Raw genomic sequence first — 26,040 nt, 5'->3', positions numbered from 1 at the left:
TCTGCCTGCTTGGCTCAGTGAAGCTCTGTCTCTGGGCTTCTGCAGGGCCGTGGCCAAGGGCACAGGTGCTCGTGCTGGAGGTCACAGGGCTTTCTTTAGTTGTTTTCCCTTTCTGCAAAGGTGTGTTTGGCTTGTGGAAGTGTTCTGCAGTTTTCTGCAGCAGTTCTTCACTTGTACACTCTCTTTTGGCTTTTGATAAGCTGCAAGGAGATGATTGCGTTGTCCATGAAGCTGGGGTAGGCCATTCTTGTGGGGTGAGGCCAAAGAAAGCAAGTGCCTTGTAGGGAAGGCTTCTTGCCTGACAAAAAGCAGAAGGGGCGAGTTTCTGTGGTTGCGTTTTGGGATGAAGCCTGCAGCTTTGGAAATGGCATTAGTGCCTCGGGTGGGGGTGAAGCTGCAAGTCCTTGACTGCTGTCTTGTGTTGCTGAGCAGAGGAAGGACATCTTGGAATTGTGGCTGCTGTCTTTGAAGTCAAAGGGGCAAGTTTGTGGTGGGGGAGCTGCGTGGGCCCAAAGGACCCAGGGGTGCCGGTCAAGAGCAGCTGAAGGTGGGCCAGCGCGTGGCCAGGGAGCCAGGAAGGCCAAGGGTGTCCTGGCCTGTGTCAGCAAGAGTGGGGCAGCAGGAGCAGGGCAGGGAGCGTCCCCCTGGGCTGGGCAGCACTGCAGCCACAGATGGGAGTGCTGTGCCCAGTTGTGGGCCCTTGTGAAGCAGAAAGTCCTTGAGGGGCTGGAGCGTGTGCAGAGGAGGACACGGGAGCTGGGGAAGGCTGTGGAGCGCAAGGCCAAGGAGGAGGTGTTGAGGGAGCTTTAGCCTGGACAACGGGAGGCTCGTCAGGGCCCTTCAGGCACACTTCCATAGATCCATAGAGGACAGCGCTCACCCCAAGGTCTGCTTCCCTGCCAAACATCCCCGCTCTGCATCCATGTGCTTTAGCCACCTGAGGAGGTGACACTTCCAATTTGTGGTTTCTTGGCTTGCTTGGAGGAGAAGCCCTGCTGATTTTCTCTCTTCCCAGCAAGCAAAGATGCTTCTGCACAAGCTTTCCTGCCCTTTTCCTGCACCGGATGGGATTCTGATCCACTTTTACTTTTCCATGTCTGCCGCAGCAATAGCAAAGGCCTTGCTGGCTATTTCCTACTTTTCCATTTCACAGCTTTCAAGAGCTAAAAGCTCCCTTGTGCAGAGGCACTGTGCCTTGCAGATAGCAGCCAGGGAGGACTATCAAATTCCTAGGCAAACAGAGTTCTCTTGAATTAGCCCATTTTAATCTGGCCGGAGTGACTTAGAATGCCATTGCTAAGAATGCTGATGATTTCTCCTTCAAAGAGGTGGTTGTAGATGCCAGGAGAAAGGAGGTTCTAAACGATAGGTAACGGCCTGTCCCTCATGTTTCTCTCTTGCCACAGATGACAGAAGCAGCAGCAGTCTCTGCCCCGGTTCCCTCTGCTCCTGGAGAAGAAGCCAAAGAGGAGCAAAAGGAGCAAGACGACCACAAGCCTGCAGCTGTGGTCACAGCAGAGCCTGATGGTTCCAAGGGAGTAAGTGCCAGTTGTGGGTGGTGCTGTCTTTAGTGCAAGGCAGAGCTGCAAGTTTCTGAGCAGCCAGCACTTGCTGTTGCTGGCTGAGGATGCTGAGTGCTGGAATCCCGCAGGACGCGGCCATTTCCTGCAGGCAGGGACAGCTAGAAATTGGCCTTTGGCCTGTCACCTTGAGGCACCCAAGAGCTGGGGGCTGCGGCTCAGCTTCTGCCTGCTTGGCTCAGTGAAGCTCTGTCTCTGGGCTTCTGCAGGGCCGTGGCCAAGGGCACAGGTGCTCGTGCTGGAGGTCACAGGGCTTTCTTTAGTTGTTTTCCCTTTCTGCAAAGGTGTGTTTGGCTTGTGGAAGTGTTCTGCAGTTTTCTGCAGCAGTTCTTCACTTGTACACTCTCTTTTGGCTTTTGATAAGCTGCAAGGAGATGATTGCGTTGTCCATGAAGCTGGGGTAGGCCATTCTTGTGGGGTGAGGCCAAAGGAAGCAAGTGCCTCGTAGGGAAGGCTTCTTGCTAGGCAAAAAGCAGAAGGGGCGAGTTTCTGTGGTTGCGTTTTGGGATGAAGCCTGCAGCTTTGGAAATGGCATTAGTGCCTCGGGTGGGGGTGAAGCTGCAAGTCCTTGACTGCTGTCTTGTGTTGCTGAGCAGAGGAATGACATCTTGGAATTGTGGCTGCTGTCTTTGAAGTCAAAGGGGCAAGTTTGTGGTGGGGGAGCTGCGTGGGCCCAAAGGACCCAGGGGTGCCGGTCAAGAGCAGCTGAAGGTGGGCCAGCACATGCCAGGGAGCCAGGAAGGCCAAGGGTGTCCTGGCCTGTGTCAGCAAGAGTGGGGCAGCAGGAGCAGGGCAGGGAGCGTCCCCCTGGGCTGGGCAGCACTGCAGCCACAGCTGGGAGTGCTGTGCCCAGTTGTGGGCCCCTGTGAAGCAGAAAGTCCTTGAGGGGCTGGAACGTGTGCAGAGGAGGACACGGGAGCTGGGGAAGGCTGTGGAGCGCAAGGCCAAGGAGGAGGTGTTGAGGGAGCTTTAGCCTGGACAACGGGAGGCTCGTCAGGGCCCTTCAGGCACACTTCCATAGATCCATAGAGGACAGCGCTCACCCCAAGGTCTGCTTCCCTGCCAAACATCCCCGCTCTGCATCCATGTGCTTTAGCCACCTGAGGAGATGACACTTCCAATTTGTGGTTTCTTGGCTTGCTTGGAGGAGAAGCCCTGCTCATTTTCTCTCTTCCCAGCAAGCAAAGATGCTTCTGCACAAGCTTTCCTGCCCTTTTCCTGCACCGGATGGGATTCTGATCCACTTTTACTTTTCCATGTCTGCCGCAGCAATAGCAAAGGCCTTGCTGGCTATTTCCTACTTTTCCATTTCACAGCTTTCAAGAGCTAAAAGCTCCCTTGTGCAGAGGCACTGTGCCTTGCAGATAGCAGCCAGGGAGGACTATCAAATTCCTAGGCAAACAGAGTTCTGTTGAATTAGCCCATTTTAATTTGGCCGGAGTGACTTAAAATGCCATTGCTAAGAATGCTGATGATTTCTCCTTCAAAGAGGTGGTTGTAGATGCCAGGAGAAAGGAGGTTCTAAACGATAGGTAACGGCCTGTCCCTCATGTTTCTCTCTTGCCACAGATGACAGAAGCAGCAGCAGTCTCTGCCCCGGTTCCCTCTGCTCCTGGAGAAGAAGCCAAAGAGGAGCAAAAGGAGCAAGACGACCACAAGCCTGCAGCTGTGGTCACAGCAGAGCCTGATGCTTCCAAGAGAGTAAGTGCCAGTTGTGGGTGGTGCTGTCTTTAGTGCAAGGCAGAGCTGCAAGTTTCTGAGCAGCCAGCACTTGCTGTTGCTGGCTGAGGATGCTGAGTGCTGGAATCCCGCAGGACGCGGCCATTTCCTGCAGGCAGGGAGAGCTAGAAATTGGCCTTTGGCCTGTCACCTTCAGGCACCCAAGAGCTGGGGGCTGCGGCTCAGCTTCTGCCTGCTTGGCTCAGTGAAGCTCTGTCTCTGGGCTTCTGCAGGGCCGTGGCCAAGGGCACAGGTGCTCGTGCTGGAGGTCACAGGGCTTTCTTTAGTTGTTTTCCCTTTCTGCAAAGGTGTGTTTGGCTTGTGGAAGTGTTCTGCAGTTTTCTGCAGCAGTTCTTCACTTGTACACTCTCTTTTGGCTTTTGATAAGCTGCAAGGAGATGATTGCGTTGTCCATGAAGCTGGGGTAGGCCATTCTTGTGGGGTGAGGCCAAAGGAAGCAAGTGCCTCGTAGGGAAGGCTTCTTGCTAGGCAAAAAGCAGAAGGGGCGAGTTTCTGTGGTTGCGTTTTGGGATGAAGCCTGCAGCTTTGGAAATGGCATTAGTGCCTCGGGTGGGGGTGAAGCTGCAAGTCCTTGACTGCTGTCTTGTGTTGCTGAGCAGAGGAATGACATCTTGGAATTGTGGCTGCTGTCTTTGAAGTCAAAGGGGCAAGTTTGTGGTGGGGGAGCTGCGTGGGCCCAAAGGACCCAGGGGTGCCGGTCAAGAGCAGCTGAAGGTGGGCCAGCGCGTGGCCAGGGAGCCAGGAAGGCCAAGGGTGTCCTGGCCTGTGTCAGCAAGAGTGGGGCAGCAGGAGCAGGGCAGGGAGCGTCCCCCTGGGCTGGGCAGCACTGCAGCCACAGCTGGGAGTGCTGTGCCCAGTTGTGGGCCCCTGTGAAGCAGAAAGTCCTTGAGGGGCTGGAACGTGTGCAGAGGAGGACACGGGAGCTGGGGAAGGCTGTGGAGCGCAAGGCCAAGGAGGAGGTGTTGAGGGAGCTTTAGCCTGGACAACGGGAGGCTCGTCAGGGCCCTTCAGGCACACTTCCATAGATCCATAGAGGACAGCGCTCACCCCAAGGTCTGCTTCCCTGCCAAACATCCCCGCTCTGCATCCATGTGCTTTAGCCACCTGAGGAGGTGACACTTCCAATTTGTGGTTTCTTGGCTTGCTTGGAGGAGAAGCCCTGCTGATTTTCTCTCTTCCCAGCAAGCAAAGATGCTTCTGCACAAGCTTTCCTGCCCTTTTCCTGCACCGGATGGGATTCTGATCCACTTTTACTTTTCCATGTCTGCCGCAGCAATAGCAAAGGCCTTGCTGGCTATTTCCTACTTTTCCATTTCACAGCTTTCAAGAGCTAAAAGCTCCCTTGTGCAGAGGCACTGTGCCTTGCAGATAGCAGCCAGGGAGGACTATCAAATTCCTAGGCAAACAGAGTTCTCTTGAATTAGCCCATTTTAATCTGGCCGGAGTGACTTAGAATGCCATTGCTAAGAATGCTGATGATTTCTCCTTCAAAGAGGTGGTTGTAGATGCCAGGAGAAAGGAGGTTCTAAACGATAGGTAACGGCCTGTCCCTCATGTTTCTCTCTTGCCACAGATGACAGAAGCAGCAGCAGTCTCTGCCCCGGTTCCCTCTGCTCCTGGAGAAGAAGCCAAAGAGGAGCAAAAGGAGCAAGACGACCACAAGCCTGCAGCTGTGGTCACAGCAGAGCCTGATGCTTCCAAGAGAGTAAGTGCCAGTTGTGGGTGGTGCTGTCTTTAGTGCAAGGCAGAGCTGCAAGTTTCTGAGCAGCCAGCACTTGCTGTTGCTGGCTGAGGATGCTGAGTGCTGGAATCCCGCAGGACGCGGCCATTTCCTGCAGGCAGGGACAGCTAGAAATTGGCCTTTGGCCTGTCACCTTGAGGCACCCAAGAGCTGGGGGCTGCGGCTCAGCTTCTGCCTGCTTGGCTCAGTGAAGCTCTGTCTCTGGGCTTCTGCAGGGCCGTGGCCAAGGGCACAGGTGCTCGTGCTGGAGGTCACAGGGCTTTCTTTAGTTGTTTTCCCTTTCTGCAAAGGTGTGTTTGGCTTGTGGAAGTGTTCTGCAGTTTTCTGCAGCAGTTCTTCACTTGTACACTCTCTTTTGGCTTTTGATAAGCTGCAAGGAGATGATTGCGTTGTCCATGAAGCTGGGGTAGGCCATTCTTGTGGGGTGAGGCCAAAGAAAGCAAGTGCCTCGTAGGGAAGGCTTCTTGCTAGGCAAAAAGCAGAAGGGGCAAGTTTCTTTGGTTGCGTTTTGGGATGAAGCCTGCAGCTTTGGAAATGGCATTAGTGCCTCGGGTGGGGGTGAAGCTGCAAGTCCTTGACTGCTGTCTTGTGTTGCTGAGCAGAGGAAGGACATCTTGGAATTGTGGCTGCTGTCTTTGAAGTCAAAGGGGCAAGTTTGTGGTGGGGGAGCTGCGTGGGCCCAAAGGACCCAGGGGTGCCGGTCAAGAGCAGCTGAAGGTGGGCCAGCACATGCCAGGGAGCCAGGAAGGCCAAGGGTGTCCTGGCCTGTGTCAGCAAGAGTGGGGCAGCAGGAGCAGGGCAGGGAGCGTCCCCCTGGGCTGGGCAGCACTGCAGCCACAGATGGGAGTGCTGTGCCCAGTTGTGGGCCCCTGTGAAGCAGAAAGTCCTTGAGGGGCTGGAGCGTGTGCAGAGGAGGACACGGGAGCTGGGGAAGGCTGTGGAGCGCAAGGCCAAGGAGGAGGTGTTGAGGGAGCTTTAGCCTGGACAATGGGAGGCTCGTCAGGGCCCTTCAGGCACACTTCCATAGATCCATAGAGGACAGCGCTCACCCCAAGGTCTGCTTCCCTGCCAAACATCCCCGCTCTGCATCCATGTGCTTTAGCCACCTGAGGAGGTGACACTTCCAATTTGTGGTTTCTTGGCTTGCTTGGAGGAGAAGCCCTGCTGATTTTCTCTCTTCCCAGCAAGCAAAGATGCTTCTGCACAAGCTTTCCTGCCCTTTTCCTGCACCGGATGGGATTCTGATCCACTTTTAGTTTTCCATGTCTGCCGCAGCAATAGCAAAGGCCTTGCTGGCTATTTCCTACTTTTCCATTTCACAGCTTTCAAGAGCTAAAAGCTCCCTTGTGCAGAGGCACTGTGCCTTGCAGATAGCAGCCAGGGAGGACTATCAAATTCCTAGGCAAACAGAGTTCTCTTGAATTAGCCCATTTTAATCTGGCCGGAGTGACTTAGAATGCCATTGCTAAGAATGCTGATGATTTCTCCTTCAAAGAGGTGGTTGTAGATGCCAGGAGAAAGGAGGTTCTAAACGATAGGTAACGGCCTGTCCCTCATGTTTCTCTCTTGCCACAGATGACAGAAGCAGCAGCAGTCTCTGCCCCGGTTCCCTCTGCTCCTGGAGAAGAAGCCAAAGAGGAGCAAAAGGAGCAAGACGACCACAAGCCTGCAGCTGTGGTCACAGCAGAGCCTGATGCTTCCAAGAGAGTAAGTGCCAGTTGTGGGTGGTGCTGTCTTTAGTGCAAGGCAGAGCTGCAAGTTTCTGAGCAGCCAGCACTTGCAGTTGCTGGCTGAGGATGCTGAGTGCTGGAATCCCACAGGACGCGGCCATTTCCTGCAGGCAGGGACAGCTAGAAATTGGCCTTTGGCCTGTCACCTTGAGGCACCCAAGAGCTGGGGGCTGCGGCTCAGCTTCTGCCTGCTTGGCTCAGTGAAGCTCTGTCTCTGGGCTTCTGCAGGGCCGTGGCCAAGGGCACAGGTGCTCGTGCTGGAGGTCACAGGGCTTTCTTTAGTTGTTTTCCCTTTCTGCAAAGGTGTGTTTGGCTTGTGGAAGTGTTCTGCAGTTTTCTGCAGCAGTTCTTCACTTGTACACTCTCTTTTGGCTTTTGATAAGCTGCAAGGAGATGATTGCGTTGTCCATGAAGCTGGGGTAGGCCATTCTTGTGGGGTGAGGCCAAAGAAAGCAAGTGCCTCGTAGGGAAGGCTTCTTGCCTGACAAAAAGCAGAAGGGGCGAGTTTCTGTGGTTGCGTTTTGGGATGAAGCCTGCAGCTTTGGAAATGGCATTAGTGCCTCGGGTGGGGGTGAAGCTGCAAGTCCTTGACTGCTGTCTTGTGTTGCTGAGCAGAGGAAGGACATCTTGGAATTGTGGCTGCTGTCTTTGAAGTCAAAGGGGCAAGTTTGTGGTGGGGGAGCTGCGTGGGCCCAAAGGACCCAGGGGTGCCGGTCAAGAGCAGCTGAAGGTGGGCCAGCGCGTGGCCAGGGAGCCAGGAAGGCCAAGGGTGTCCTGGCCTGTGTCAGCAAGAGTGGGGCAGCAGGAGCAGGGCAGGGAGCGTCCCCCTGGGCTGGGCAGCGCTGCGGCCACAGCTGGGAGTGCTGTGCCCAGTTGTGGGCCCCTGTGAAGCAGAAAGTCCTTGAGGGGCTGGAGCGTGTGCAGAGGAGGACACGGGAGCTGGGGAAGGCTGTGGAGCGCAAGGCCAAGGAGGAGGTGCTGAGGGAGCTTTAGCCTGGACAACGGGAGGCTCGTCAGGGCCCTTCAGGCACACTTCCATAGATCCATAGAGGACAGCGCTCACCCCAAGGCCTGCTTCCCTGCCAAACCTCCCCGCTCTGCATCCATGTGCTTTAGCCACCTGAGGAGGTGACACTTCCAATTTGTGGTTTCTTGGCTTGCTTGGAGGAGAAGCCCTTATGAATTGATCTCTTCCCAGCAAGCAAAGATGCATCTGCACAAGCTTTCCTGCCCTTTTCCTGCACCGGATGGGATTCTGATCCACTTTTACTTTTCCATGTCTGCCGCAGCAATAGCAAAGGCCTTGCTGGCTATTTCCTACTTTTCCATTTCACAGCTTTCAAGAGCTAAAAGCTCCCTTGTGCAGAGGCACTGTGCCTTGCAGATAGCAGCCAGGGAGGACTATCAAATTCCTAGGCAAACAGAGTTCTCTTGAATTAGCCCATTTTAATCTGGCCGGAGTGACTTAGAATGCCATTGCTAAGAATGCTGATGATTTCTCCTTCAAAGAGGTGGTTGTAGATGCCAGGAGAAAGGAGGTTCTAAACGATAGGTAACGGCCTGTCCCTCATGTTTCTCTCTTGCCACAGATGACAGAAGCAGCAGCAGTCTCTGCCCCGGTTCCCTCTGCTCCTGGAGAAGAAGCCAAAGAGGAGCAAAAGGAGCAAGACGACCACAAGCCTGCAGCTGTGGTCACAGCAGAGCCTGATGCTTCCAAGAGAGTAAGTGCCAGTTGTGGGTGGTGCTGTCTTTAGTGCAAGGCAGAGCTGCAAGTTTCTGAGCAGCCAGCACTTGCAGTTGCTGGCTGAGGATGCTGAGTGCTGGAATCCCGCAGGACGCGGCCATTTCCTGCAGGCAGGGACAGCTAGAAATTGGCCTTTGGCCTGTCACCTTGAGGCACCCAAGAGCTGGGGGCTGCGGCTCAGCTTCTGCCTGCTTGGCTCAGTGAAGCTCTGTCTCTGGGCTTCTGCAGGGCCGTGGCCAAGGGCACAGGTGCTCGTGCTGGAGGTCACAGGGCTTTCTTTAGTTGTTTTCCCTTTCTGCAAAGGTGTGTTTGGCTTGTGGAAGTGTTCTGCAGTTTTCTGCAGCAGTTCTTCACTTGTACACTCTCTTTTGGCTTTTGATAAGCTGCAAGGAGATGATTGCGTTGTCCATGAAGCTGGGGTAGGCCATTCTTGTGGGGTGAGGCCAAAGAAAGCAAGTGCCTCGTAGGGAAGGCTTCTTGCCTGACAAAAAGCAGAAGGGGCGAGTTTCTGTGGTTGCGTTTTGGGATGAAGCCTGCAGCTTTGGAAATGGCATTAGTGCCTCGGGTGGGGGTGAAGCTGCAAGTCCTTGACTGCTGTCTTGTGTTGCTGAGCAGAGGAAGGACATCTTGGAATTGTGGCTGCTGTCTTTGAAGTCAAAGGGGCAAGTTTGTGGTGGGGGAGCTGCGTGGGCCCAAAGGACCCAGGGGTGCCGGTCAAGAGCAGCTGAAGGTGGGCCAGCGCGTGGCCAGGGAGCCAAGAAGGCCAAGGGTGTCCTGGCCTGTGTCAGCAAGAGTGGGGCAGCAGGAGCAGGGCAGTGAGCGTCCCCCTGGGCTGGGCAGCGCTGCGGCCACAGCTGGGAGTGCTGTGCCCAGTTGTGGGCCCTTGTGAAGCAGAAAGTCCTTGAGGGGCTGGAGCGTGTGCAGAGGAGGACACGGGAGCTGGGGAAGGCTGTGGAGCGCAAGGCCAAGGAGGAGGTGCTGAGGGAGCTTTAGCCTGGACAACGGGAGGCTCGTCAGGGCCCTTCAGGCACACTTCCATAGATCCATAGAGGACAGCGCTCACCCCAAGGTCTGCTTCCCTGCCAAACATCCCCGCTCTGCATCCATGTGCTTTAGCCACCTGAGGAGGTGACACTTCCAATTTGTGGTTTCTTGGCTTGCTTGGAGGAGAAGCCCTGATGAATTGATCTCTTCCCAGCAAGCAAAGATGCATCTGCACAAGCTTTCCTGCCCTTTTCCTGCACCGGATGGGATTCTGATCCACTTTTACTTTTCCATGTCTGCCGCAGCAATAGCAAAGGCTTTGCTGGCTATTTCCTACTTTTCCATTTCACAGCTTTCAAGAGCTAAAAGCTCCCTTGTGCAGAGGCACTGTGCCTTGCAGATAGCAGCCAGGGAGGACTATCAAATTCCTAGGCAAACAGAGTTCTCTTGAATTAGCCCATTTTAATCTGGCCGGAGTGACTTAGAATGCCATTGCTAAGAATGCTGATGATTTCTCCTTCAAAGAGGTGGTTGTAGATGCCAGGAGAAAGGAGGTTCTAAACGATAGGTAACGGCCTGTCCCTCATGTTTCTCTCTTGCCACAGATGACAGAAGCAGCAGCAGTCTCTGCCCCGGTTCCCTCTGCTCCTGGAGAAGAAGCCAAAGAGGAGCAAAAGGAGCAAGACGACCACAAGCCTGCAGCTGTGGTCACAGCAGAGCCTGATGCTTCCAAGAGAGTAAGTGCCAGTTGTGGGTGGTGCTGTCTTTAGTGCAAGGCAGAGCTGCAAGTTTCTGAGCAGCCAGCACTTGCAGTTGCTGGCTGAGGATGCTGAGTGCTGGAATCCCGCAGGACGCGGCCATTTCCTGCAGGCAGGGACAGCTAGAAATTGGCCTTTGGCCTGTCACCTTGAGGCACCCAAGAGCTGGGGGCTGCGGCTCAGCTTCTGCCTGCTTGGCTCAGTGAAGCTCTGTCTCTGGGCTTCTGCAGGGCCGTGGCCAAGGGCACAGGTGCTCGTGCTGGAGGTCACAGGGCTTTCTTTAGTTGTTTTCCCTTTCTGCAAAGGTGTGTTTGGCTTGTGGAAGTGTTCTGCAGTTTTCTGCAGCAGTTCTTCACTTGTACACTCTCTTTTGGCTTTTGATAAGCTGCAAGGAGATGATTGCGTTGTCCATGAAGCTGGGGTAGGCCATTCTTGTGGGGTGAGGCCAAAGAAAGCAAGTGCCTCGTAGGGAAGGCTTCTTGCCTGACAAAAAGCAGAAGGGGCGAGTTTCTGTGGTTGCGTTTTGGGATGAAGCCTGCAGCTTTGGAAATGGCATTAGTGCCTCGGGTGGGGGTGAAGCTGCAAGTCCTTGACTGCTGTCTTGTGTTGCTGAGCAGAGGAAGGACATCTTGGAATTGTGGCTGCTGTCTTTGAAGTCAAAGGGGCAAGTTTGTGGTGGGGGAGCTGCGTGGGCCCAAAGGACCCAGGGGTGCCGGTCAAGAGCAGCTGAAGGTGGGCCAGCGCGTGGCCAGGGAGCCAGGAAGGCCAAGGGTGTCCTGGCCTGTGTCAGCAAGAGTGGGGCAGCAGGAGCAGGGCAGGGAGCGTCCCCCTGGGCTGGGCAGCGCTGCGGCCACAGCTGGGAGTGCTGTGCCCAGTTGTGGGCCCCTGTGAAGCAGAAAGTCCTTGAGGGGCTGGAGCGTGTGCAGAGGAGGACACGGGAGCTGGGGAAGGCTGTGGAGCGCAAGGCCAAGGAGGAGGTGCTGAGGGAGCTTTAGCCTGGACAACGGGAGGCTCGTCAGGGCCCTTCAGGCACACTTCCATAGATCCATAGAGGACAGCGCTCACCCCAAGGCCTGCTTCCCTGCCAAACCTCCCCGCTCTGCATCCATGTGCTTTAGCCACCTGAGGAGGTGACACTTCCAATTTGTGGTTTCTTGGCTTGCTTGGAGGAGAAGCCCTGATGAATTGATCTCTTCCCAGCAAGCAAAGATGCATCTGCACAAGCTTTCCTGCCCTTTTCCTGCACCGGATGGGATTCTGATCCACTTTTACTTTTCCATGTCTGCCGCAGCAATAGCAAAGGCCTTGCTGGCTATTTCCTACTTTTCCATTTCACAGCTTTCAAGAGCTAAAAGCTCCCTTGTGCAGAGGCACTGTGCCTTGCAGATAGCAGCCAGGGAGGACTATCAAATTCCTAGGCAAACAGAGTTCTCTTGAATTAGCCCATTTTAATCTGGCCGGAGTGACTTAGAATGCCATTGCTAAGAATGCTGATGATTTCTCCTTCAAAGAGGTGGTTGTAGATGCCAGGAGAAAGGAGGTTCTAAACGATAGGTAACGGCCTGTCCCTCATGTTTCTCTCTTGCCACAGATGACAGAAGCAGCAGCAGTCTCTGCCCCGGTTCCCTCTGCTCCTGGAGAAGAAGCCAAAGAGGAGCAAAAGGAGCAAGACGACCACAAGCCTGCAGCTGTGGTCACAGCAGAGCCTGATGGTTCCAAGAGAGTAAGTGCCAGTTGTGGGTGGTGCTGTCTTTAGTGCAAGGCAGAGCTGCAAGTTTCTGAGCAGCCAGCACTTGCAGTTGCTGGCTGAGGATGCTGAGTGCTGGAATCCCGCAGGACGCGGCCATTTCCTGCAGGCAGGGACAGCTAGAAATTGGCCTTTGGCCTGTCACCTTGAGGCACCCAAGAGCTGGGGGCTGCGGCTCAGCTTCTGCCTGCTTGGCTCAGTGAAGCTCTGTCTCTGGGCTTCTGCAGGGCCGTGGCCAAGGGCACAGGTGCTCGTGCTGGAGGTCACAGGGCTTTCTTTAGTTGTTTTCCCTTTCTGCAAAGGTGTGTTTGGCTTGTGGAAGTGTTCTGCAGTTTTCTGCAGCAGTTCTTCACTTGTACACTCTCTTTTGGCTTTTGATAAGCTGCAAGGAGATGATTGCGTTGTCCATGAAGCTGGGGTAGGCCATTCTTGTGGGGTGAGGCCAAAGCAAGCAAGTGCCTCGTAGGGAAGGTTTCTTGCTAGGCAAAAAGCAGAAGGGGCAAGTTTCTTTGGTTGCGTTTTGGGATGAAGCCTGCAGCTTTGGAAATGGCATTAGTGGCTCGGGTGGGGGTGAAGCTGCAAGTCCTTGACTGCTGTCTTGTGTTGCTGAGCAGAGGAAGGACATCTTGGAATTGTGGCTGCTGTCTTTGAAGTCAAAGGGGCAAGTTTGTGGTGGGGGAGCTGCGTGGGCCCAAAGGACCCAGGGGTGCCGGTCAAGAGCAGCTGAAGGTGGGCCAGCGCGTGGCCAGGGAGCCAGGAAGGCCAAGGGCGTCCTGGCCTGTGTCAGCAAGAGTGGGGCAGCAGGAGCAGGGCAGGGAGCGTCCCCCTGGGCTGGGCAGCGCTGCGGCCACAGCTGGGAGTGCTGTGCCCAGTTGTGGGCCCTTGTGAAGCAAAAAGTCCTTGAGGGGCTGGAGCGTGTGCAGAGGAGGACACGGGAGCTGGGGAAAGCTGTGGAGTGCAAGGCCAAGGAGGAGGTGCTGAGGGAGCTTTAGCCTGGACAACGGGAGGCTCGTCAGGGCCCTTCAGGCAGAGTTCCATAAATCCCTGCAAGATAGTGCTCACTACAAATGCTATTTCTTCTACAAATACCATCTCACTGCATCCAAGTGTTTTTGACACTTCATTTGGTGACTCTTTGATATTGTGGTTTCGTCCTTTGTTAGGAGGAGAATTCCTGTTCAGTTTCTCATTTCTCAGCAAGGCGAGGCTATTTTCCTCAAACTTTTCTGCCCTTTTCCAGCACTTGTTTAGATTCTGCTTGCATTTTCTTTTGTAAGGTGATGTTTTTGGAGGATGCAGTATTTTTGCATGGGAACACATTTTTTGGGGCAGCGAGCTTGGTGCAGAAGGAGCTGTACTGGTGCCAGGCCAGTCAACAGGGCCTTGCACTTCGCATTCATATTGACAGTACCTCTGCCTTTTTGCAGCCCAGGGAATCAGTATATGTGGTGTTTGGGAATTGAGCAGGAAATCAGTGGTCTTGCATTCCAGCTTGTCCTCAGAGATCAGAGGAGCTGGAAGGGGCTGGGCTTTATTTCTGATTACAGCCCCTTTAGCACTCTCAGTGTAGTCAAGTCCAAGAGAAGCACTTGGCCAAGCACTGGTGCTGCAAGAGTGCCATTCCCAGTGCAATGATCTGCATCTGATTGCATTCCATAAGGACCTAAGTGCTCCAGATTCCCTGGGAGTGTGGTTTATTGAAGCAACAGGAGAGCAATCTCAGGATTGCTGCTGATCAGGGCAATGGCTACCAAGTGTGTGTAGCAACAGAAACGATAGGAAAGAGAGATTATAAGAGTGAGTACTATATTTCTATCTATCTATCTATCTATCTATCTATCTATCTATCTATCTGTCATTTGCATAATTGAATCTTCTTGGCTCTGGTCCAAAGCAGTTGGAGGTGCAAAGTTCACCTAAAGCATCCCTTTCAGGAGAAGATTAGAGACACGTTCTGTTGACCAATTCTGAGCAGGCAGATCTGTTTCCCCCTCCAGATATGGTGTTTTTTTTCCCCTCAGAGCTGTTTTCCTCCTCCAGCCTCTTCGTCCTGAGGCCCCCAGTTAATTCTTTAATTTTCTGCCTGTCCTAGATAGGTGGAAGAATTCCATGTTTTAGGTGGTGAAGAGAACATGAACTCCAGAAGTGTCTCTCATAAAGGGAGAGCTCACCCAGGAAGCCACCTGCAGAGGCAGGATGGAGCTGTGGGACTGGGCTGGGTGTCAGTCACTACTGAAAGACAAACAGGACATAGCAGGAGCAGAGGGAGGCCCTCACCAGACCCCTGAGAAATGCCACACCTTCCCTGTCAGCTGCCTGAGAGGCTGTTGGAGCTTCAGCCCCAGATGGCCCCTGATTGTAGTGCCAGGGTCACTTTGGAATCTGTGCCTCCCCACGGGCAGAGAATGACCCAGGAGAGCAGCAGCACAGTGCTCGGGGAACGTGTGAGCCCATCAGTCCTTGAGTCTTGGCCCACAAATGTCCTATGGAAAGTTGAAACCCATCTTCTCTTGCTTTCTGTGCAGATCCTTCCAGAGAAAGAGCAGGAGCAGATTGCCTTATCAGAGATGCCATGCCAGACTCAGGGAGAGCTGAGAGCCCGAGAGCAGGAAGAGCAGCTCAGGCAGCAGGTGGAAGAGCCACAGGAGAATGGCCAGGTAAGCCTGACTTGCCAGGTGTCAGAGGGAAAGGGCAGGAAGAGGGGCATAAAACAGAGCTCTTGGGAGTGAGGAGGCCAGGAGTCCCAGAGGCACTGAAAGCACAGAGCCTTGGAATCTGCAGAGATCAGCACTGGGACAAGAGGGTTCCATTGGAAGCAGGTGTGGGTAGGGAAGCAGAAAGAAGTGGCTGAATAAATGTGATTTTGAGGCTGCAAGAGGAAAAAGCTGAGCCTTATGGCAGCTCCCAGTCACTTGCTCTGCATTTGTGTGTACAGAATATCAAGGCAGAGCCACAAGCAGAGCAGCCCGAAGCTCAGAGTGCCATCATGGAAGTAAAGAAGAGGAACCAGGAAGAGACAAGAAGAATTCAAGAGGAGATGAATCTTCATCAGCAGAGGGGCGATCAACAAAACCAGGTGAGTGAAAGAGTGGCAGCCACTCCACTCATGAAAGATCCTCTCTCTTGTATTTTACAGAACTTGAAGGAACAGCTGGACACAGACTTTCAGAAAGCTCACGCTAAGATCAAGGCAAGGGAGAAGAGGCAGGAGGAAGAAATTAAAATCATCAGAGAAAAACTTAATCCCCTCCCTCAGGCTCTACAAAAGCAAGTGAGTGAAAGAGGGATAGCCACGGCAGTCACCAAACTGGTGGTTTCTGCCCTTCTGGCCTTCCCAGTGCAGAGCAGCAGGGAGCGGGGTGATGCCTCTGAGTGCCATCCTGCTCTAGTGTGTATCACAGTCACTCAGAAGGACATTTCCTGGTGTGCTGAATCTCAGCTGCTGCCCTGGACAGTGGGACTTGTCCTTTGGCCTTTTGGCCAGCAGTCATCCAAATTGATTCCTGCTGGCCTGTTCCTGCTCTCCTTGTTTCTTGAGGTGTTTTTACAGGGGAATATGGTGACCCAGATGGAGGATTGAAACAAGCTGTCTGTATCCCTTGTAAATCTGTTCTTTCCTCACAGTCAGTGACTCCTGACTGACAGGGACAAGCTGTAGTCTCTGACTGCTTTGTTCTGTTTGACTTGAGGTGCAAGTGTTGACATCTCACCGGGCAGCCGGCAAAGACTTCCGGCAAATGAGTGGCAATGAAGAGCCCCGAGGCTGGCGTGAGGCACAGGAACTGTCCCCACCAAAGGTGCTACAGGTTGGGCATGACCTGAAGATGGTGCAGGAAAAGAGGACACAGTGGGGGGAGGCCGAACACTTGAACAAGGAGCTGCAAGTGTGTCTGAAGCCCTTGGAGGGGGAAAGGAATCCTTGAGAGGAAGTAGAATGGTCATTGTGGCAGTGATCCTTCAGAAAATCCATGAAAATGGACCATGAATCTGGCCATCCACTCGAGTAGAACTAGCCTTTGGTTTTGACCCATCCAGTCTGAGAAGTGGACATCAGAAAAAACCCACTTAAGAGCCCTGCATGTTGCTGACAGCACCTTCCTAAGGGCTTGCATTTGAAATGGAATCTCAGGCTAATCTCTGCCAGCCACCTTTCTGACATAAACTCATTTCTTGTCCCAGATCTACAAGGGCTTTGTCACCAAACCTGCTGCAGCAGCAGCATGGTCTAAAGGAGCCTTTGCTCTCCAACCTGAGAAGTGGAGCCGGGGCGGTTTGTTCATCTCCAGTGCTGACTCAGCTGCTGCTCAGCAACAGGAGATCAAGGATGACTCCCTGGAGCTACTGAGTACGTCTGCTGTATTTCTTGTCTGAGGGACAGTCTATTGTGTGCAGGTGCCAACATAGCTGTACCAAATGTTTTTCCTGAGTTTGGTGTCCCAGGGACATTTAGAGACATTTCCCCACAGGAACTGCTGTAGAAAAGCAGTCTCTGTGCTGGCCACCTGTGCCGCAGAGCTGTCTGCCTGGTTGTTGTTGTTACCCAGCCAACCACAAAGGGTTCAAAGCTTCAGGCTCTGGGTCTGTCTTTTGAATCTCCTGGAAGCTGGGATCTCTGCTTTAAAGTGAGCATCTTGCATTTTGTTTCCCTCAGGGAAAATAGTGAACATGGAAAATCCTGTGATGAAATATACTGAGCTGGAATATATTGGCAGAGGGTGAGTCCAACCACAGTTACTTCTACATAACCATGGGCCAGGTGTTTTTCTGGTGGAATATCTATGCAGTGTGAAGTCAGAGCAGCTGCAAACAGACATCTCTCCCCATGTTCAGACACTGGGGATAGATTGTCCCATCTCTCAGTGCTGCTCCGAATTCGTGAGTGTGCCCAGAAGGCATTGGCAGAGACACCTCCATGCTGCCAAGTTCTTGCCTGCAGCAAGGAACAGGACCTGGAAGATCTCCTTGTCTCTCAAGTGTGGGACAGTTCTGTGTTAATTTCCTGAGCATTTTTGTATATCTCCAAATCATACAGCCACACTAATAAAAGGGGAAGAAACGTGCTTGCCTGAAACAGCAACCTACTCCCTGATAGCTGTCAGATAACAGTTCTCAGGAACATTTCTTTCCAAAAGATTGCTGAAGGAAATACCCCATGGTCAGGATAAAAACTGCACAGTTTAGAACCTGAAACCCAAAATGAAAGAAGGAGCTCTCCTTAGGAGCTGAGGCAGTAAACAGCAACGCTTCAGGGACAGGCCCAGTGCCCATGCACTTGAGAGGAAAATGCATCGTCTGCCTTTGGGCAGAGCCCGCCTGCATCCGGCAGGTTTTAGGCATTTGCAGCAGAGATCTCCTCTGTGGGCTGGCTTTCACTGCAAGATCTGAATGTCTTCTCCTTTCTTTGCTGCTTTTTTGTTTCTAGGACTTTTGGAGATGTTTGCAGAGCACTTGACAATGCCACAGGAGGGCAGGTAAATGTCAACATCTCCCGCAGGTCCTCTGGTGTGAGCAGCTGTGGCTGGAGCTTTGAGTAGAGCTGTGCTGAAAAGGCACAAGAAGCACAGACTGCTACCAGCCTGCAAAATACATTTGGGACAGTCTTTGTCCTTCTCAGCTGCCAGAAGGAAGGCAAGGAGGGCAGCAGTTCCTTTCAGAGAAGGATGTGCTCATTCGCTCTCCATTGCTAAAACAAAGGTGGTGCCTTTGAGCATCTCACTGCTCTTTGGGGCTACGGCTTCAGAGTCCTGAATTCTCACTTCTGGCTGCCAGCAAATGTATCTGAAAGTTACTGGTAGTTCCTTAGCCACCTGCAGTGCTGCACTGGGGAACTGCACGTAGGGAGAGACCTGCACGGTGTCCCTAAAAGCCCTAAGTCCTGCCCATAGCCCAAAATATATCCACAGAGTATTAAGGCATGGATTACTTCTTCTGAATCCCAGACAAAGCAGCAGGGAGTGTGCTCAGAGCTTTGTGGGTGATAGTTGAGACACCACAGTTACCAAGTGGACAAGGCAAAACCTCAGTGGCCACATGTCCTGTAAGTGGCCTCCAAGGGAGCAGAGAAATGGGCTGTTGCAATGTCAGTTCCTAATTACTGCAATGCCCAATCACAAGGCAGTTTGGCACAGCTCGGCTGTGGCATTGCAAAATCACTCGCTCCATGTGCCTTGTGGTCTTGTGCCGCCAACTTCTCAAGTTACTCATTTTCAATGTCATTTTAGGTGGCCATAAAGAAAATAAATCTCCAAGGACCGAGGAAGAAGGAACTAAAAGTCAATGAATTCATGCTCATGAAGACAAATAAGAATCCCAACTTGGTCAACTATTTAGACAGGTGAGTTGTTGTGAATGTTTGTTTACATATTGCAAACATGCAAGGTAAAATTCCACTTTGTTCACTGGCAGAAAATAGAGCTGTAATTATTGGTTAATTATTATTGCTCTGCTCATCTCCAGTGGATGGGAAGAGAGTGCATCTTGTCCGCATGAGTCTTCCCTGGTACACACAGTTTGAAGATTATTCAAAAACCTGCATCACTCATATCTTACTGAATCAATAGCCTGTAAGTTCACAGCCACCACATTGTTTTGGGGATTGATTTTTTTTCAAGGGTCCTCTTACATCCAGGTAAACTGACATGGATTTCCCTTGGATTGTGTCCCCTCTTTTCCATTACTTTGCATGCCAGGAAGACTAGGTGCTTATTTCCAGAAACACGCAGTTTGACAGGTTTTTGATCTGTTCCTAACCTGCAGTTTTTACTTGCTGGCAATTGAAGACATCTCCTTTTTTCACAGCTGTGCCTTTCTTCTTGAGACAGATTGTAAACAATGCACAGCCTAGAGGGAATGTCTATTCCTTTCATTCTGTCCTTGTCACAAAGGGACTTGGAAACAAGAATCAATCAAGAAAACAACCTAGCCATGCATGTTTATCTCCATGCTCTTGTTTCCTTCTTTCAGCTACCTTGTGGATGGGCAGCTCTGGCTGGTCATGGAGTACATGGACGGAGGCACTCTGAGCAATGTCATCAGCGAGACCCACCTGTCTGAAGACGAGATGGCAGCCATCAGTAGGGAGGTCAGCAATCCCACCTGTGCTGCCCAGGGCTTGGGCAGGATTGTCTGGGAAACAGGGCTCCGACCTGGAGTGATTTCATGTGCTTTGTTTCTGTGTTGCTGGTATGCTATGGGCAAGCAAAAGCATCTCAAGTGAAATGCCTGCCAGTGCCCCTGCACTCACAGTACTCAGTTCTTGTACTCATATCTCCTACTGTTGTATTCTCACTGTCCCTTGTATCTGTATTTGCTGCTCTCCACCTTGCCTCCCTAAACTTTTATCTCCAGCCTGTCTGCACTGCATTCTTTGCCTGTAAAAGCAATGGTGCTGGTGGCAGCATTTGAAATGATCAGCAAAGAAAAAAGACTCATTTCTCATAGTCCTCAACTGAAAAGGACAGTAGTGCAGCCAAAATGCTCTTTGCTTCAGGAAGGTGACTGTTGTGATACTTCAAGCCTGTGCTGAGGCCAGCAACAAAACCTGTGTCATGCAGCCTCCCACCCAAAGTGATCCACTTCACACCAAAGGGAGGGACTTTTTCTTTCTTGGCAAAACCCCTCACTTGTCCTCTGCATGGAGAAAGCACATCCACAGTAGCAGCAGTCATCCTGGCTGATTTGCAGGGGACAGTCTACAACAACAGCAGGTGCTGTTGCTCTTTCAAAAGCTGACATGCCTTTCCTCAGAAAGATCCTGCTCTGCAAGTGGTGGAGCAGCAAGCTCTTCCTCGCAATGGCACTCTGTTCTGCCATTACTCACCATTCCCCTGCAGAGGGAATCTTTTAGAGCTCTTTCCTTTCTTGTGTAATGAAATGACATCACTAATTTTTGCCCTCCTGTTTCTGTTTTCTCTCTCAGTGCCTGCAAGGCCTGGATTTTCTTCACTCGAACCATGTGATCCACCGATATGTGAAGAGCAGCAACATCCTTCTCAGAACCGACGGCTCTGTCAAGCTGGGTCAGTGTATTCTTGGTCAGGTGCAGCATTCCAGGGATGTGGGCTGTGGGGCTGCTTTGAGTGACTGCCAGCTCCCCAGCAATGGTGCTGGTGGCAGTGCAGGGCCCCCCAGTGTGAGCTGATGACACAGTTGCAACGTGCACAGAGGTATAAGGAACCACGAGAAGTCAAGAGTGGCATTGCTCTGTGTGTGTCTCTTCCAGAGGGAGGGAGCTACAATGTAAAGCTTCAGGGGAATGAAGGCCACTGCTGTGAGCAGCCTTAAAACACCTGGGTTTTTTTGGAAGTGGTCAATACCATACTTCCTTGGCTAAAGCCCCAAGGAAACCAAGTGTGGACAGTTCTCCAGGAGACTCAACAGCACATTCTTAGACTGAGAGTGGGGAATTCTTTGGCTTGATTTCCTAACTTGAGCTGGCTTTCATGGTATGTTTTTTTCTCCACAGCTGACTCTGGCCTGTTTGTTCAGCTCACCCCTGAGCAGAGTCGACGGAGCTCAGTGGCCGGCACTTCTGGGTGGATGGCGCCTGAAGTGGCGACAGGTCAACCATGTGGCCCCAAAGTGGACATATGGTCTCTTGGAATCGTGGGCATCGAAATGGTGGAACGAGAAGTTCCTTACCAGTATGAAACTCCTGTTTCGGTAAGGTGCAAATACTCACTGATCCTGCTTGTCTTTCTCACCTGTCCCATGGTCAGTGTGCCATTGGACAAAATCCCATTGCCATCTGCTGGCACCACTTCCACCAAGGTCCCCTTCTGAAAATGTCCCTGCAGCACATCAGCATCTGCTGTCGATTTGGTTGCATCAGAAGGGAAGAGGAAGGTAACCAGTTCAGAAACCTAACCAGTTCAGAAACCTGCCATTTTGGCCTCCAGCCATGCCTGAAATTTCTCATTTGCTTTTTGAACCCTGCTGGAGCTCTGTCTCTGAAGGACAAGAATTTTTCAGTGGAGAGATTAGACATGTGGTAAATAGCCTGAGAAATGGAGGTTAGACCTTCCCAGTTTCAATTTTATAGAAAAACAAAAAGCAAAAAAGAAATAGAAAAAGAAAAAGAAAAAGAAAAAAAGAAAAAGAAAAAGAAAAAGAAAAAGAAAAAGAAAAAGAAAAAGAAAAAGAAAAAGAAAAAGAAAAAGAAAAAGAAAAAGAAAAAACGAAACAACCACCAAAGCTATGCCCAAGTAATTTTGTGTAGGAGCGATGGTGGGTAGGACAGTCAGGGTGGACAGAGACGAGAGCACTTTGAAGCCAGGTCTTGGAACTTTCGGTTTATTGCAAAGGGTGTGGCTGCAGGGGCCCTGTTTGGAGCTGCCAGCCACAGCTCGGAGCAGGCCCAAAAGAGGAGCCCAAAAGAGAGACCTGAAAGAGCGAGGAAGTTCTGGTTACAGCCCACTAAATCTTCTTCTGTGCTGAATATTCTAATTGTCACTAACCAATCTAGTACAAGATACAGATCCTATAGCATTTACCTACAGCCTATAGGAATCATTACATTACCATACTGTGTTACATTTTAAACCCTAAAAACTACTCTTTGCACCCCTTCTGCCAAGCTAGTAGGGTCTGCTCTGACCCTTGGACCTGTCTGCAACCAGAGGGTATTGTTTAATCAAAAGGGGATTACCTTCAGCCAGCCATACCATTGTTTTCCAGTTGCTCAGTAACTAAGGCTAGTAACTATCTCAAAGCTTACTTTCATTTCAATCTCGCTTATAGTTTCCATATTCTAAAAATCTTTTGACAGGCAATCATATTTAGAAGGTTTTCCTGTTTCATCTTCCCCAACAGTTTTGCTTTCTTGTTCTTTTTTTAACCACAGCACATCAATTTTCCTCCAAACTGTAGCATCTTTTCCCAACCCTGTTGGCCTTCAAAACTTTCAGGCTTTCAAATCATCTGTACATTGTTCAGTCTTGCGTGTGGGTGGCCTGGATAAGTTTAGGATGTGTTTTTCTCCGACTGCAGTTAGAATTGTACACTAAACTCTTGGCTGTTTCTGGGTACTTTAACAAGTTGATGAGCTTGCAGCCGGGTGCCCGGGGCTGGGATCCAACGTGGGCGGTTGACGCCGGTGCTGTGTTCCTGTACCACAGGAGCAGGGCCACCCCTGGCTTGCACAGTTCTAAGGACAGTGAGGACTCCAGCTCCCTACCATGTCCAGTGGCTGAGCACAGCTGCAGAGAGACAGGATAAAACCCTCTTTGTGACCTTTGGGGCTGTGGGAAAAGGAAAGAAAGCTGCCATAGTTATTTATACTCAAGGGGAGTGTGTTTGCTGTTTTAGGCTTGGAAATTTTCCTCTGGCTTGAAGAGGATAATAACAAAGTCTTTTTGGTCACCATCTATTTCAGGGCCACCAGCACAGAGCTGTTAGTATTGTGATGGGCATTTTTATGGAGACCAGGCCACAGCCTGGTGCCATGGAGATCCAGACAAAACCTCCCATTTCTTACCCAACATTTTCTGCGATAGGGACACCATTAATGCATTGATTGAGTATCCAAATGAGCAGAGGGTGACCATAGGGATGGCACTTCTTCTGATTTGACCTTGAAAAGTTTTCCTTTTGCCACTTAAAGAAGCTGAAACTTGCAGCTGAGAGACAGAGCTGCAGGTGGCTCCTGTGTGCCCAAGCAGGCATTTTCATCCCAATACATTTGTGCAGGCATCTTAAACTGTCTGTGTTGAATATGAGATTCCAAATGTTTGTTTCCTTACCTGGCGGATTTCCTTTTTTGCCTTCCACGTACCGCTGTTTTCTAGAAGAGGACAAGAAGCTCGATGAGTTTTGGTTTATGACCACTGTGCTTAAGGGACCAACAAGCACTGCAGAGATGCCTTTCATGTACTAATCCTTGGAAATAGTAGAGTTAGTTAGTGTAGCAGAGTCTGTCTTCTCAAAAGCCTGTCAAGCTGGTGCAAATCCTCCAAGAAGGAAACATGCTTTGCTGATGTAGTTCCCACTAACTAGGTCAGTCAATGAAATCAGCTGCCAAGGCAAGATCTGCTGAATGCTGGAAAAGCTGTGGCTGCATTGGGGTTTGGGTATTTGGTTGGTAAAGAAAAGTCATCTCTGGGTCTCTGCCAGGGCAGAAACTGCCCTGCAGAGTGGAGCTTAAACAATGGGATCTGAGAGAGCAGTTACAGATGGGAAAGAAGCTGGAGCCTGGTGTTTCCTTTTCCTGCAGGCTCAACTCCTGATAGCCAGAGGAGGGAGACCAAAGCTGCGGCAGCCCAACCGATGCTCGTCTTGCCTGCGTGACTTCCTGAGCTGCTGCCTGCAGACAGACGAGGCACGGCGGTGGTCTGCCAAGAAGCTCCTGCAGGTAAAATGCAAAGGGGCTGCAGGTGAAAGAGTGTCTGAGGGATGGGCTCCTCCTCCACTGAGGTCCAAGGCATCAGATGAGCCCCCGTTCCTCCTCACCTCCACTCTTGGTGCTGTTCAAATGAAAACAGTGAAGAATCCTAGACTGGGCTGGGCTGGCAGGGCCCTGTGAAGGTCATCTGGTCCAAGTGTCCTGCAATGAGCAGGGACATCTTCAAAGAGATCAGGTTGCTCAGAGCCCTTTCCCACCTGACCTGGAATACCTGCAGGAATGGGGCACCTACAAGCTCTTGGGACAACCTGTGCCGGTGTTGCACCATGCTCCGAGTAAACAAGTTCTTCCTCAGACTTACTCTAACTTGATCCCCATTTTGTTATTAAAAATATTTGCCTGCATTCAATTGTTAACTGGCCCTGATAAAAAAGATGTCCCCCATTTTCTTCAAAGCCACTCTGAAGTCTTGGAAAGTGGCAATAAAGTCTGCCTGGGGCCTGTTCTTCACGAAGCTGAATAACTCCACCTCTCTCCGCATTTCCTGAGAGGACAGGTGCACTGTTTTCTGGCTGTTTCTGTCACTCTGTTTTGTAATTTGGTGGTGTGTTCCATTTTATCTAATGGCAAAAGAACTGAAGTAGAGCAATGCAGGGTACAGTGCCATGGAACTGCAGCAGCCAGCGCCACTCGGCTGGCCCTGCTGGGAAGGAAGGTGTCATCCAGCACAGGAGGGGCAGGGCATGGAAAGGTAGACACTGATCTGTCTCCCTGTGGAAATTAGCACGGTGCCTGTCTCTCAAAGACAGGGACCTATGTGGGTCATTGGAGTTTCCTGAAAGGAAGAAACCCCAGGGACAGAAAGCACCATTTCTAGAGCACTGGCAGGGCAAAAATCCCAGCTAGATGAAGACAACACAATACAGAGATGAATGGGATTCTGGGCCAGGTTTGCCTGTGATGGCAAGGTCCAGCAAAGGATGACAGGGGAGCAGATGTCCCTGTCACTCCTCTTTCTGGGTCTTTCTAAGTACCAAAGGAATCCTGAAGCACTGATCTTGGAAAGTCATGGTTCACTGCTCTTTGTTTTTTTTTTTTTTATCCTGTGGACAGCATCCATTTGTAACATCAGCCAAGCCAGCGTCCACCCTGGTACCACTCATCAACTCAGTGAAGAAGGAGAAGAAGAAGACAAGAAGAGTCAAGATATTATCTCCATAACCAAGTTAGAGTAGGATTGTAGAGTAGGACTCTAGAGTAGGATTGTTGAGTAGTTTTGTAGTATAGGTTTATAGAGTAGGATTGGAATTAAATAAAGTTTCTGAAGCATCAACTCATTTGGAAGATTCCCCTCCTTCTGACCCCTTCAGAAAACTCAACATTTCCTTCTGAATTGCCAGGTGTTTTTTCTTGGTGCTAAGACACGCTTATGGCTTCTTTGGTATGGTTTGTAAGTGGAGAAGGCTCTTCTTCATTCATTCTCTCCAGACCACACTGCCTTTGGAATACAGCCCACTGGTCCCTTTTGGCACATCTGGGGCACTTCTAGTTGAGGCAGAAACGGCAATGGCATTAGCAGGAAAAACCAAAGGGGAAGAGGGGAAGCCAAACCATCCTGTGCAGATGCAGGCCTTCAGCTGTGACTCCAGAGCACTTGGGCGCTTGCCACTTGGATTTGTATCCCTAAGTGCAATGTCTTTGGCTGGAGGAGAGCCTTGCTCAGCTGAGAAAGCAGCAAGATCAGAGAGGGTGCTCTGAAAGGTCTCCTGCGGTGCAGAGCTGTCAGCGACTGTGAGGTGAGAGCGGGCCCGGCCTTGCCCGGGCTGGAGCCGCAGCAGAGCCCCGGCAGAGCCCGGAGCAGCCTGAGCCTCGGCAGAGGCAGGCTGCCAGGAGGCCCTTGTAGCTGCAGGAGGCAGCAGCCCGGCCCTGCGTGCCTCTTCCTGGTGTCATGAATGAGGTGCCATATGTCAAGTTCAATAAACTGCAAGATTTAAACTTTAGCAGCAATTTTAATTGAGGTATAAAAACATATAAAATAATAATAAAATCAAATATAATGAAGTAGTTACAAAGAGAAATTTGGCAGTGGTTCTGATAAAGCATAAGCAAAACCAACCGGGGGACAGGGAGGACCTCTCACCCTGCCGCACGTACAAAAGGCAAAAGAATCCAGGCACAACTTTTATACTGTATGCTAATACATATTCATCAATAGTTCCTGTAAATCTCCTCCCAGTTTTGATTCTTGAAGTCTACGTCACCATATTACACAGTGCATGTTCCCGTTGTTGCTGGGGGTCTTCTGCACTCTTCAGGAGTCTTCTTGGATGAAGGCCGATGGTCTTCCTGGCTGTCCTCTGAATAACCTGGCAGGTTGCGCATGCACATGGAGCTTGGTGTTACATAAGTAAGCATTATGTTCCTGTTTTGGGTCCTCTATCTGGAATTATATCCACTGCTTTGTCTTCAAGGCTGTTCTTGCCTCAGAAGAAGTTGCCTGGACTTTTATTTGTCTCAATGTCGATTCCACTCTTGGAGGTTTTCCCAACTTTGTCCTTCCCAAGGCTGTTTGTGCTAAAATATCTCAATACTCCATCCTGGATCTTATGAACATCTGCAAACATCTGTTTTGTGATGCTAATGACATATCGCTTTCCCCTATTACTTTTTAACAAATA

The 26,040-nt window shown here is 51.3% G+C and overlaps 2 protein-coding genes and 1 long non-coding RNA gene across 3 annotated transcripts; all 3 read left to right on the top strand.

The window, feature by feature from the left end:
- The first annotated feature begins 14,962 nt into the window (after positions 1–14,962).
- On the top strand, positions 14,963–16,743 carry LOC128822331 (uncharacterized). Its single transcript, XM_054004026.1, has 4 exons — positions 14,963–15,295; positions 15,714–15,821; positions 16,204–16,369; positions 16,676–16,743. Exons 1-4 carry the CDS (start codon positions 15,011–15,013, stop codon positions 16,741–16,743), a joined length of 627 nt encoding a protein of 208 aa, XP_053860001.1. The 5' UTR covers positions 14,963–15,010.
- Positions 16,744–17,331: 588 nt separating this feature from the next.
- LOC128822618 (uncharacterized) lies at positions 17,332–19,065 on the top strand. Its single transcript, XR_008441517.1, has 3 exons — positions 17,332–17,495; positions 18,246–18,358; positions 18,988–19,065. It is a non-coding gene; the product is annotated as an uncharacterized LOC128822618 (long non-coding RNA).
- Positions 19,066–19,998: 933 nt separating this feature from the next.
- On the top strand, positions 19,999–24,695 carry LOC128822614 (serine/threonine-protein kinase PAK 3-like). Its single transcript, XM_054004380.1, has 4 exons — positions 19,999–20,042; positions 20,489–20,685; positions 23,234–23,371; positions 24,476–24,695. Exons 2-4 carry the CDS (start codon positions 20,563–20,565, stop codon positions 24,581–24,583), a joined length of 369 nt encoding a protein of 122 aa, XP_053860355.1. The 5' UTR covers positions 19,999–20,042; positions 20,489–20,562; the 3' UTR covers positions 24,584–24,695.
- The last annotated feature ends 1,345 nt before the right edge of the window (positions 24,696–26,040 follow it).

Source organism: Vidua macroura, chromosome Z (genome assembly GCF_024509145.1).
Source record: "Vidua macroura isolate BioBank_ID:100142 chromosome Z, ASM2450914v1, whole genome shotgun sequence".
NCBI lineage: Eukaryota > Metazoa > Chordata > Aves > Passeriformes > Viduidae > Vidua > Vidua macroura.
This window is presented reverse-complemented; position numbering and strand designations above follow the sequence as displayed.